The sequence below is a fragment of the Dinoponera quadriceps genome, unplaced genomic scaffold, assembly GCF_001313825.1.
Source record: "Dinoponera quadriceps isolate SergipeBrazil2010 unplaced genomic scaffold, ASM131382v1 scaffold3271, whole genome shotgun sequence".
Classification (NCBI taxonomy): Eukaryota; Metazoa; Arthropoda; class Insecta; order Hymenoptera; family Formicidae; genus Dinoponera; species Dinoponera quadriceps.
In genome coordinates this window covers 1,136,590-1,149,917 of record NW_014557287.1, presented here as the reverse complement: position 1 = coordinate 1,149,917, position 13,328 = coordinate 1,136,590, and the positions used below count along the sequence as shown (strand labels likewise).

Here is a 13,328-nt window from a genome sequence, read left to right as displayed (position 1 = left end):
CTCTTTTGCAGCCCGACGATAAAATACTTTCGTGTCACTCTCAACGCGTTATCTTTATCTGCTTTTATCTGTATTATCATTTCGAGAGTCCCTCATCAGTAGCAAAACGTGCTGCATTAATACGCGATACGCCAATATCGCGCGTAAAGTTTGTTTCTTTCTCGTTCTCTGTTTCTTTTTCTGCTAGAAAAACCAACCGTGAAATACACACACAAGCACACCCGCGTCGTGTAAAGAAATACGAAGTCATTCGTTGATCCGCAGGGATGGTCACGCGGGTCGAGACGGATCGGCGAAGTAGATACGCTACTGACGGATGACGAGTTATCTGCCGTCCGACCAATAGGAGCGCTTAGACGAGATATCCTTGTACTCTTGTAAAACGGAGGAGCAAACGCTGATGTAATACTTTTTTCGCGTTTCGCTGAGGAGCGATCGATCGTAGTAACACGGGGCGAAGTATGTGTAGCTTCGCGGGACGATCAATAAGAGATAAGTCCGCGCGCGCTGTGCAACCTGTGATAATGATACTTGAACTTTTATTCGGCAGACTTTCCAGGTGGCACAGGCAATCGTCTTTAGAAATCCCGACGGGGATTTCGGTGCGAAGGACCAAGTTATAGGCGAGAAAGACAGTGAGAAAAATGCGCGACGGAGCGGGCATTTATGCGCGTCCAAGTGCGCGGGCAATAAATATCGCGAACGTATCCTTCGACGTTCGATTCATCCTTATCTCGGTCCCCTTTTATTCCGATCGACATCGGCGAGACCGAAATCCATTCACGTCGCGAAATCGTTTTTCATTTTCTCTTTTTCCCTTCAATGTACCTCACGACATTATCTCAAGACGCGGAATGTCGCGCGAGACGCTCGGAATGTCACCGGTATAATTAACATTCGCCGAGGATTCGCCGTAGACGTCTATTCCGACGCGAGAGCGAGAGAGAGAGAGGGGTATCAATGCACGATTAATTGCTCCGTCTGGCGCGGATGTGGACGGCGATAACGATATTCAGACGGTGCCATCACGCGCGAGTTCCTCCGCGAAAACGTGCGAGACGCAGGGAAGGTATTTAACTTTCGAGGCCGCAAAAAGTCGCGACGTCAGAGCGGACGAGAGAGGGAGGCGGAAGAGAGACCGAAAGATACAGAAAGTAAGAGAGAGAAAGAGGACGCAGATGATCGCCATCCCATTATAGCCGAAGACCGCCTGGCACGACCCAAAATAGTCCACGTAAGACTACGTCACCGTCGCCACTGGACTACCTCGCGTCGAAAACGCGCCGCTGTGAACGAGACGAATCGCTCGCCTAACGAACACGATGCGACGCGGCTTCGTCTAATGCACGCGGACGCACTCGGTGCACTCTCGAATGCACCGACGTCGGTTGATCGGGCATATGTATATACTCGAGAGTCCATCTCGCGGTCGCCGGAGGATCTACAGCGGATCCCCCCCCCCACGCGGGTTTCACGTGTTACTTTGTCCTTCGATTTTCCTCGTTACGTACTTTCACTATGCAAACAAGCATTAATAATTCCACGCAATCAATAAGACGTAAACTTTGCGGGAAGGGAAATATGAGTAATCCGCCGGTGAAGCCGGTTTTCAAGCATAGCAGCATCCCCTTCAGTCGAACGAGCTAGGCGCGCAATTAAGGAAACGGAAAACTCGTCCGGAGGTCCTTTTGTAATCTAGCCGATAGTGAAAGCTCCTTACCTCCCGTATCTTCGGCGGAGATATTAGATAAGATCGGGACCCGGTAACATGATATTTCCGCTCCGAAAGAATGAAGGAAGATGAGACGTTTCGCTGACATTTGTCCGTATTTTCGTCGAGAGTCGGACGATTCGTGGAATTCACGTGTAGTACGCGACGTCGGGGACACGTCGTCGCGAATCACCGGCACGAAGAGAGCGCGAGAGAGCGGAACACCTTGTCGAGCGTGCGAGCGAGCGAGCGCCCTTCTCGATGCCGGGCTCGAGTACACACCGAGTGTGTACGACGGGTCAACGATCGTGAAAACAAACAGCAGGCTCTCCTCTTAAATGCGAGTTTCGCCTCCCCCCTACCGCGCGGCCCGTTCGCGCGAATCCGAATTAAAGAACCCCAAATAGTCGCGGCGCTCCTCCCGGACGAGCCGTATAAACAGTCGCGTCGAGGGAGCCGGGGAGGTAATAATCGAGTCGACGAATTCCCGCCTTCAATTTCTCCCATGCAATTTTCATGACGGTCGCGCGCGAGGGAAAGATCGGCCGAGAATTAGCCCGCGCGCGCGCGCGTCAATCTTCCGCGCGGCGAGGAGAGGAGAAAGAACGTATCCGGCTGCGGATCTCGCTCGTGGAAAGCTCCGAATTCGCGACAATCGCCGGAACGGTCGGCCAGTCCAGATACATATATGCATTCGCGGATGGCCGGTCGCGATACCCACCGCCGCCGCGCGTTCTTACACTCCGCGCATTCTGCACGCAGGACGGGGCGGTAAAATCGCAACGATATCGATCGATCGCCGGCGACGCTAGCGGCACTGATCGATCTCTCTTCTCTCCGCGTCGGCGAGACGCCTACTCGCGGAATTATGCGGTAGATAACCGGCGAGAGCAGCGGTACCATGCGTGTGCTTTACTCGCATGCGCCGGCGAGAAACGCTAGACCGCTCTAGAATTCCGCCCGGTCCAGTTTTCGGCCGTGGACCGCGCGAACTAGTTACGCGCCACGACGACGATCTAGATTTCTCTCCGCGTTTCGCGCGCATGCTCGTCCGTTCAAGCGGTACCGGATCGACGTGTGTTTGAAAATTATTATTATTAACTTATTGTCACGGTTCTCGCGCGAGATAAATTCACTCGCTGCAAAGACCTTTTAACGGTTTCGCGAGATAAGATAATGGCCCGCGATTCGCGTCTATATGTGGGTTAACGAGCTAATTACGCAGTTGGCGGCCACAACGGCGATCGTTGTTGCCGAAAAGCAGCGGACACGATCGAGGATGATCCCTTCCGATGATCGAGCGGGCCGATCTCGTTCATTCCTTCGTTTCTCCCCCCCCCCGTCGCATTCGTACATTACTCACCCAGAGATCGTCCAAAGTGATGGAATTGTCCGTGTAGAAAACGAGAACCTCGGCGGCGAGCGGCGATGTCTCGCGCAGTTTCGACGCCAGTAGGAGACAGGCGGTGCCGAGCAGCTGCAATTGCGACTTCCTGATCGGGCAGATCGACAGGAACCTGTCGACGTAGTTCATCGACAGGGGAAAGACCTCGTCCTGGCACTTCTGCTCTTCGCATACCTGCAAGCAGGACGAATGAACTGAAGATGAGGAGAGCAACGTAACAAGCAATGTCGCAGCCGTGGCATGAGCGACAGGGCGGCGGGAATCGCGCGCGCGTTTCAAGGCCGCAGTGCGATCGGGACGGCCGCGATAACGTCCGCACGCACTGATGCCCGATACGCGCCTTCCCAGCGGTGGATTTCGCGAGTTACTTAGGTTGCAAGTGCGTAAATGAGTCGGGCGATCCCGCACGGCAGCATGCGCGCCGAGACGGAGGAACGCGCGCGCGCGGTGACGCGCTGAAAAACAGGCTCGATCGGCGGGCGAATCGCAGTGAGATCATCGAGACCGCCTCTTCGACGTTTCCCCGGTACAGTCGCGTATTAGCGGTCTGATTCTAGTCGGAAAATGAATCTCTCAAGTTCACGTCGTCCGATTTCCCCATTACCAATCCTCACCACCGGCGCACCACGCTCATTTTCGCTCCTTGTATTATTATTCTCGCTTCGAATTAAAACTCTTCGAATTTACCGTCCAATTTTCCCCTTAACGTTTGTCAGACAGCCCGCGTATTTGCACGTACGAGTGTTTCCAAGCAGAAACACGCGAACGAAAGGAGAATCGCCGATCCTATCCGGATCGTTTTCTCCCGATATTTCTCCCGGGTTTGGAATTTTCCTCATTTCTCGACGCGGACTGTTGAACGGTTCGAATAAAAAGAAATGTATTTTCGCGCGATGCGCAATCGCTGCTGCTAACATAGGCGTAGGCATGCGCGGGTATCGCACCGGATTTCCTCCGATCGTATTTTAACGAGCGCACGGCCACCAGCGACCACGGGTCGATCGCCTTTAGTCGCACACAGGTCGGAGAACTTTTCGACTTCAGGTTTCTCTTTCTCTCATTCCCGTCGGCCGAACTCCGCCGCTCGACGATCCCAACGTCGGGCGCGAATCTTTCCCGAATTCCCACAGCTTCCCCGAGGATCTCTCCGAAAGAGACGGAGAGATCGTGAATCAAGAAACGAAAGAGAATTCCCCCCGTCGCGCCTTATCATTATAATTCATCGCACGCATCGAGAGTGCAATCACGAAGAACGAAACGAATCGCGTGTCGCGATGGTCAAGCACCCCGGACCGAGTGCGAGCGTCTCTTTGAAGTTCGGGGACCACTGAATTGCGGCAGGATCGCGAATTAGCTCCGGCGGGACGCCTCGGGGTGCCGAGGTGGCGGCAACGAACGGACGAACGAAGAGGAAGAAATCGAGGAAGAACGTTTGCAAAAAATAAACACATATTATATGTACAGACATAAAAGCAAGAATTTACTACACGACTACTGCTAATAATAATAGATGAATATTTCATAAATATTCATAATATAATACGCATTTATGAACGACGAATGTACTATAAATCGAATGTTCCGTTAAAGCAGATTTTTAATTCAATAGTATATGTATAAGTTATACTTGTTTTTAATTTTTTTTTTTTTTTTTCGTTATACAACAGTTTTTGTCGTCAGTCATAAACGGAACGGCTGTAGCTTAAGTTTAATTCTGGACACAAGACAGTCGCCATACGTTACTTAAGACAAAGATTTAAGACATGAAACGTCTTGAACTGACAACCATTCTGCTCGGGCCCGAAGGAACGGACGGACCGGCCGACGAACGAACGAACGAACGAGCGGACAGACGAAGGAACGAAGGAACGAACGAACAAATGGTCGTCGTCGAAGCGCGAGAGAAGAACTTATTGAGCGTGACCAACGATCGCCAGCCCTCGGCCGCACGCACGCACGCACATATAAACTCACTCACTCGCGCACTCACTCACTCACGCATGCATGCACCCTCTCGTAATTACCTCGCCGCCACCACCAATTAGCAGCAGCGGCTTAACGAAATAATCGCGCTACACGTCGGCGAAAATCATACGTAAGGCCTCGCCAGAAAGAGAAAAGGAGAGAAAGAGCGGCGGAGAAAGGAGAAAGCAGGGGTAGAGGGGAAGAGAGAGAATCGAACGAAATCGCTTCGAGAGTATAATCGTGCATCTGTTCAAACATCGACGAAAGCCGATCGAGACGAAGTCGGGGTGAAGGAGGACCCACGGAATTCAGGAGCGGCGGAACGAAGCCCGCCCGAGTCGAAGGGTTCTTCTTGGCTGCTCCTCACGATTGTATCAGCACGACGTTTCACATCTACGGCAGTATTATTAAAGGTGCGCGAGTGGCTTTTCACATGTAACGAAATGTTTCTTATTAATAATAAACCATGGCTGGGGTGTTAAGACACGACGTTCCTCGCTAATACGATACACCGTGGGATAATGCATGTATTTAATAGAATATCGCGTGTTAACGCCACGGTACTACCCGTTTTCACAATTTCGATGGGCACCGCGTCGTTAATTTATACCGACGAGGGGATTCGCGCGCGTGGTCGGTCAGAATTTTCATCATACCGGTCGTTACTCGAGCCCGAGAATTCCTCAGCTCGAGAACGAGCCGATCCGCTAGGGCAATTAGCGAAAGTCATTGCGCCGAAACCGTAACCCCCGCATTTACATGCGCGATCCGTATGTTAATTGGTAATCGATAAAGTAACGTCTCGGCTTGCTCCGCGAGAGATGAGCTGCCCCGAGGAATTCTGTTACTCTTATCTGCGTGACTTTATCGAACCCGCTGATCTTTCATAAGTTCGGCGCCAATTAAGCAGAATTGCCGGCGATAAAGGCCGGCCAGCAGGCCGGTGTTATGTCTCTCATACGTCGATAATAATCGGGCCGGAGAGAGGCAGCCTCGTCCCGGGCGTTCTTACTTAAAGGATAAGGAATCCAGGACGCGAAGGAAGTTAGGAAACCGGTCGACGAATGCCGATCGGCCGGCCGCGGGTCTCGCGAGCCGGTAATTCAACACCTTCGCTATCAACGAAGGTTGCGCGAACTTATATACAGGGTGACACGAGCGAGAAGCGAACCCACTCGAGAGCGCTCGTTCGTCGGTGTACCACCTGTGACGCGTGTTGTGTTGAACAACAGCTACTCGCGCAAAATTCTCGTGGGTGGTTGGTTCCTTTCAATGGAGGATTCGTGGCCGTTTAATCCGCGCACCGGAAAAGAAGAATCGGCTGTCCGTGTAGTATAATTGAAATTTCATCACCGGACTTAGTTTTCAGCTAAAAGTGGGGGCTAAAAGCTAGGCACCGGGACGAAAGGAACGAGCTAAATTAACGAAATTTCAGTAGTATCACACGGACAGCTAATTTTCACCCGTAGAAACTAGTTTTCAGCTGTGGGAGCTACTTCCCTCCTTCCGTGCGCGATGTTTATCTTCCCCCCCCCCTCCGTATTACTCGACGAACAAATTATTCACGCTTCGTAAAGTATCTTTCTCTTTCCCCGTTCGCCTCTCTCGTGCGACTTGTGTCGCTCCACGTGCTAATCCGCGGCTCCTGATGAAAAACGAGAACGTAGATCCGTTTAGCACATTGTCGGCTCATTCGGGCGATCTCGAGGCCACCACCCCGTGTGTAATCGCGAGCGGCGCAAACGGCGATCGCTCCGAAAAGCCGGGTACATTCCATCGACACGAGAACGGCCTGTCAATGTCGTGCCGGCCGGATCGACGCGTGGCCTAACGTCGGAGAATTCGTGATGGTTACGAACGAACACAGACACGCGTGCACGCATGCACGCACGCGCGTATGATGCGCGCCGCCACTCGGGCCCGGCTCGCTTTCGTCGCGAAACGCGCTGCCGAGGTCACCGCGCGAATTTGACTGTTGCAATTAGACGTCTGGGGCGCGAGAGCAATTAAGCGCTTGAAGAAAGGAACGATGCTAAACAAGTATGATGTAACGAAGACCGAGACGAAGCTACATCGAAGCCCGGTGCGATGCGTGCATAACGACACGGCGCCGATATCTTCCTTCCGATATAACAACGAGGTAAAGTTGGCACACCGACAAAAGTTATATATAAAGTGTGACACGTACACAGGGGATGAAGCAATAACTATCACCACCGTGAGAAAATATCTTCGAAAAATCAAAGTTCTTTATTAACGACTAATGAGGATGAAAAGAGCTCCACAGAAGGTGTTCGAAGTGATAACCACTGCATTGCAGAAGAAAGTATTTAAACATTTATTTGTGATATTTATTTATCTTAGGCCGAAATAAATCTTATTAATAATAATTATATAAAGGTCGATGTCGAAATTTATCCAATTTGTTTTATGCAGTTATAAACTTTTCTTGTAGATTGGACGGGAATAATTTTGTTTACAAATGCGGGCAAATCGCGGAAAAATGAATGCAAAGTGAATTTTTTAGAAATTCGCATTTCGAAATGCTCACTTGACAGATTTCGGCGTTTCTTCCTCGCGGCAAGCCTCGACGGCCATAAATACCAGCGTTTCAATTATCTCTATCGCTTGGTAAATGTCTACATGTATCAGGAAATATCACGATGATTCGATCGGGTGACCAAACGGATCGTTCAGAACGATAGACGTATTTCCGTGCGATCGGCGTGTGAGATACACGTTTTCAACGGCGCCGAAAGAAAAATTCGGCTTTATCAAACGCCTACCGTCGCCATCGTCGGCTCTCGTCGACGGGAAGAGAAAAACAATCCGCTTCTGCGGCGGGAGAGAGAGAGAGAGAAGGAGAGATAGAAAGAACGAGAGAACGAGAATGTATATCGAAGCTGCACGCACACGCCGCCGGGACGTGAGCGCGATATAACTCGTATCGTTTCGCTCCGATTTGAACGAGAGCGAGGTAAAGCGAGCTCCGAAGGAACGACACAACAATCCGGTCCGGAAGTGGAGGAATTCATTACCATATCCGACGAAGAAGGAAGTCCAGCCCGGAGGCCGCACAGGGAACGCCGCTTAATTCGTCAGCGCGACCGATCGTCTCTTTCCGCCTCTCTCGACGTGAGTTTTTTACTTTCGCTCGACGATTCGTTCAAAATCATCGGTTCACGCCTCGTACAAAGAGAAGGAGAAACATAGATCGAACAAATGACAATTAACATACAACATATAAATTAATATGACACAAATAAATATGAAATAAATTATCACATATTACATTATACATTAAAATATTAATATGAATCGACGTGTAAATTGATTTAGCTGCTGAGATAAACGAGGAATTGTCGCGATCAAAATTCCTTCGATCCGTTGCGGTAATCATTTTATTCAATTTCTTTTCTCTCCACCTCCTTTAAAAATATATCGCATCGCGAAGTGTTCGAGGGAACAACTAGTCGCCTCCGTAAGAATCGTGCCGATCAAGTCCGCTTAATCTACCGTTTCATTCGCCGAAGGCGAAATCGTTATCGACGCGGGCCGTCTAATCTTAACTCCCTAAAGAATATACTTAATTGGAGCGGGTGTAATAAACTACAAATAAATGACCCGCGATAGCTCGCGAATACACTCGTGAGCGGTATCTTTATCGTAAAATTGAGAATAGGATCGACGAGGATTGGGGGTGCTACGTGGCTATGCCGTCGCGTTCTCTCTCTCTAATCCTCTCGGAATACTCGAGGAGCGAATTCCTTTTGTCTCGCGACAGGCGCGGCCTTTAAATCGCCAGGATCGGATCGGGAATCGATGAACGCGCGCCCAGTGAGATCACCAGCTACCGGGCTCTATCGTCGGCTGCTCTTTAATCGACGAGCACACACGCTCGATGTCAATCGCGGAGTACAATTCCGTTATCGGCAGCTTTGGAAACGCAGCCGGGTGACGTAAGTCGCGGCTTATCGGCGCCGGGCCGAATTTCCAGCTCAATGACGACGAAATGTCAAAATCGCCGTTACGTCGCGTCCCGATCGTCTCGCGATTGCCTCGCCGAGGGAATTAATTGTCGCCGAATTACGAACTCGGCCCGCGATCAACGGGGAATAATCGTCGCGGAAAGAATGTGATTATGCGCGCGGCGCTCGTTGCTCCCGGAGAGCGTGTCTCGGAATTAACATATACGTAGATTATTTTACATATTTTAAGAGAGAATAGGAATAGATCGAACTTCTTTGGCGATCTCTTGAGAAAGAAGAGCGGCCTCGTGTCATTCGCCGGATATATCCCCGCGAGCGGGGCTTGAGAAAGGCCGATTTACGACACGCCGCTGCCTTAAACCTTTGATATCTATTCGGACACCCGGTGTGTCTGAGTATCTCGTGTATCTAAATTCGCATATTAAAATGGAATAAATTTGATCCCGCCGCGAGTATTTTGCGCCGACGTCGGGAGACTTCGCACTTGCGCGTTCGCTCGCCGGCAAAGAATTCCGCGGAATTTCGGGATCACAATGGGCCCCGTTGGGACAAAAGAAACGCGGCGACATGTTCCCGATCGGAAACACTTGACGGTCCCCGTGCTCGCGCGCAAGACGATCGGTTGCACTTTAATCGCGGGCGATTTAAACGCCTTCGCGAACACGATGGGCCGATAAGGACGCGGCAGCTTCTGAAACAGCGCGCTTTTGTCTACGAAGCCGAAGTCTACTCGACTGTCTTTCATCGGGACGGGGGGACTTGACGACACACGTCGTCGCGTGCTCCGCGACGCGCCTGTAAATATTCGATTTGCGGAATAATTAACTTTCGACGGCGCATAATTTCCAAATCATCGACCGCGCAAAGTACGACGCTGCGAGACTAAATAAGGTGAATTTCAATGCGGTATCGCGACGTATAGGGAGATCCCTATCGGTGCGCGTGAAAACGCACGTCGATGAGCTAGAGAGAGAGATACGCATTAATTTTCGATATAATCGCCGCGGCAAAGCGGACGCGTCCGTGCCGACTACAATGTAAGCGATCGTTGTCTCGTCCGATTGTTAATATCGACTTTTGGAATTTCCTTTGTTGATATCAATACAGACTGCGAAATTCAGTCCTCGTGCTACCCGGCTTACCCTCGCGTCCTCGTGAAACCCAAGAAGACGTAGAGAATTCAAGTAATGAAAAAGATACGGATCCCCTCGCCCCGCTGCGCGAGGGAACCGAAAATTCACACGCCGCGTGGAAATTGACCTTCATCCGTCCGTCGGGTGTATATTTAGATACAAATCAATTCAATTACATTGTTCTTTAAGAGCACCGATCCGACACGGTTTACCTTCGGTGTTTTTAAATCGACGAATAATAATAAATCGCGGTCGTGGCCGAGAATAAGATTCGCGAGCGACGACGACAACATTAGACGCGTCGGCGCGAGACCTTTAACTCTGCAGCGGTGACATGATTTACAATAGCGATGTATCCTTCTTACATAAATATAGGTACGCTCGATACATAAACTCGGAATAATTCTTTTCGGTTCTCTCTTTCTCCCGCTGTCTGATATAAAATAAACCAAATTATTACTATCACACGAAAAATGTGCAGACACCGCAGTCCGTCGGCCGTCGTTTGGAAACTTTAATTTTAGATCGCTTACTCTCTTTTGTCGTAACCTCGGTGGTCTCTCGAGAGGAACACGTAATCGCTTACGCGTCTCACGGCCGACCGGGCATTTTCCCGGCGTCGATTAACATGTAATCGTGGCTCGATCGTCTCTATCTTTAGCTTCCACCTTAGAAAAAGGCGAGATCGGCTGAAGCGCGATCGAAGTTAATCGCGGTAATCGACTCGATCTCGTCAAGTGATGCCGCCCGACTCTTTCAACAATCCCATTCGACGGAAAAGCTCGGCAGGTTCGCGATACGCGGTCTCGTCAAAAGCGGGCGAGCCGTCGCCGCTGTCTCGCTTCCCGGTAAAGAATGCCGGCGAGCCTCTGACGCGGCCAGAAGAAGCCGGTTCGGTCCTCTCGACGAGTTTACGTATGCGACAGGCGGCGATGGGCGCGGGGCTGACGTCGCGACACGTGAACCGGAAGCGGCACTCACCTCCAACATCCACTCGGCGACGATCTTGCGCATGAGCGGCGAGATGTCCCTCTGCACGCACTCGAAGTACGAGCTGCTGGGTGCGTATCGTTCCTCGGTCTGCAGGAGGTTCTGCAGCACCCTGTCGTCGTCGAGCAGCGCCGGGTCGGCGTAGGCCCGGCAATTGTTCTCCGTGGTCTCGCAGCAGAGGAGATCCATGATGAGAGAGAGAGAGAGAGGAACCAACCAAGTGCCTTGACGACGACGGTGCCCGGTCGACGACCACCACACCCTCGGCCTGCACTTCGAAAGTCCCGTTCGCGTTCCTCCGGAGGAACGTTCCGGCTCGATGTGTGTCCTGTCCACGTGCTCGCTCTCTCTCGGCGGATCTCGCCGGTCTCCGCAGAAGACGAGAGGATAGCCAGAGAATGAGGAAGGGGGGCGCGGAGACGGGAGTCGGGGGGGACACTTAACACTTTTTCACAGCGGCGAATCGGATGACGATGACGACGAGCCGCTTCGTTACGGTGGCCCGAGACGCGACGGATCACTCACCTCGCGACGAGTCGCGAAACGCGACGACGACGACGGCACAGCGTATGTGCGCGCGGCGGCGTGTGTGCGTGTGCGCGCGTGCACGCGTGTACGTGCAAAGTCGCAGCGAACGAGACGGCTGCGAGGAAGAGAGAGAGGAGGGGTCCGTTTCTCGGTACAGTTTCTCACGCACTACACATTTTCCTCGCCTCTCTCTCTCGCCTCCGGGAATCGATTTCTCTCTCTCTCCCCCTTGCGTACGACGACGCCGACAGATCGTGGACTCGTATCTCCTTCGTGCTCTTTACTTCCTCCTCGGTGGCCGCCACGGCTTACTCCCACACGTGTTACAGGCACAACGTAGAGACAAATAAATAACCGCGGGGCGCGTCGACGGGACGCACTGGGAGGGTCCTTAATAAATATGCGTTGCGTGAACGTGCGTTCCGCTGTTCTCGGCCACAGTGCCACTAAACTTCGTCGCTCGACTCGCTCTCCTCTGTCAGTCGGTTGCGCGCTCCGGCCGATGTGAGTCCGTTTCGTTTTGCCGGAAAGTCGTGAGAGGAGGGGGAGAGAGAGGAGGGCGCGGGCAGGCGGATAGGTTTCTGCCGATTCGGTAGCGACTGGTGAGGAACGGTAGGTGTGAAGGACCGACGACACGTACGGGGGGGGGNGGGGGGGGGAGGAGGAGGGGGAGGGGGGGAAAACGCTCTCCCTGGAACAGGAGAAGCGGCAGGAGAGAGAGAGAAGGCCGAAGGCGCACGGTCGGTCCCGTCTGGCCTGCGGTCGATTTAAATGTCCTCTGCAGTGCGAGGAGCGCGAGAATCCCTCTCCACTTTCTCACGAACCGACACCGACGACTTATCAGGTCAAAATGCCGGCGATGCTCGACGCTAGGCCGCCGCGTAGCGCTCCTCTCCCCACCAGCGCGGCGCCAGCGTGTCACGTGGAACGTAAGTGTACCACCACCACCGTGTCTGCGGCGAAACGACGGAACAGCCGTGGCGCCGGTTCAGTCGGGGCGCGGCGATGCTGGCGGGAGGAAGGAGGGTGCGCGCGCTGTGTGTGTCGCGCGAGCGACCGACACCTAAAGAGTCCCCGACTTCTCTCTCTCTCTCTCTCTGCGCTCGCCGAAAATGTAGTCGACGTTACGTGGCATTCCTGCACAGGTAGGTACGCCGCCGCTAATGGATTCCAACTCTCCGCTGGCCGGCTCCGTATGCTCCGTCGAAAGGCCCGAATTCAAGCGAGGCTGACTGTGTCGTCCCATTGTGCGCGCACGTATGCGTCCGGTAAGCCCGGCAAGGGTAAAGAAGCGGCAGGAACATCGGCGAGAAATCCCGGGACTCTGCCGATTGTCATGAATGTAGAGCCCTCGTGTCGGGCTCCTCCCCCAAGGTGCGAGGAAATTCTCCCCGTCTCTGCTACACGGTGTTCCACGTACCGTTGGGACACCTGTTGCCGACGATGACAAGCCGACGGTATTCGGCAACGTTCAAAGGGAGCCCGGAGCCTTGTACCTTTCATGATTCTATGAAGCTTCTAACGAGCCAGCGGATGGTGTCGATCGGAATCACGGATTCCTGACTACGCAAATTGTCTTACATCGATCCCCCCCCCCCCCCCCCCCC

At 52.5% G+C, this 13,328-nt stretch overlaps 1 protein-coding gene across 1 annotated transcript in view; it reads right to left on the bottom strand.

Moving 5' to 3' along the window:
• LOC106748961 (G1/S-specific cyclin-D2) overlaps window positions 1–12,330 on the bottom strand; it is a 36,687-nt gene extending 24,357 nt beyond the window's left edge. The window contains exons 1-2 of the mRNA XM_014627930.1: window positions 11,185–12,330; window positions 3,075–3,290 (exon numbers count right to left, since the gene is read on the bottom strand). Coding sequence (XP_014483416.1) covers window positions 3,075–3,290; window positions 11,185–11,382 — 414 coding nt within the window. The 5' untranslated portion in view covers window positions 11,383–12,330. The remainder of the gene's footprint in view (window positions 1–3,074; window positions 3,291–11,184) is intronic.
• Between the last annotated feature and the right edge of the window lie 998 nt (window positions 12,331–13,328).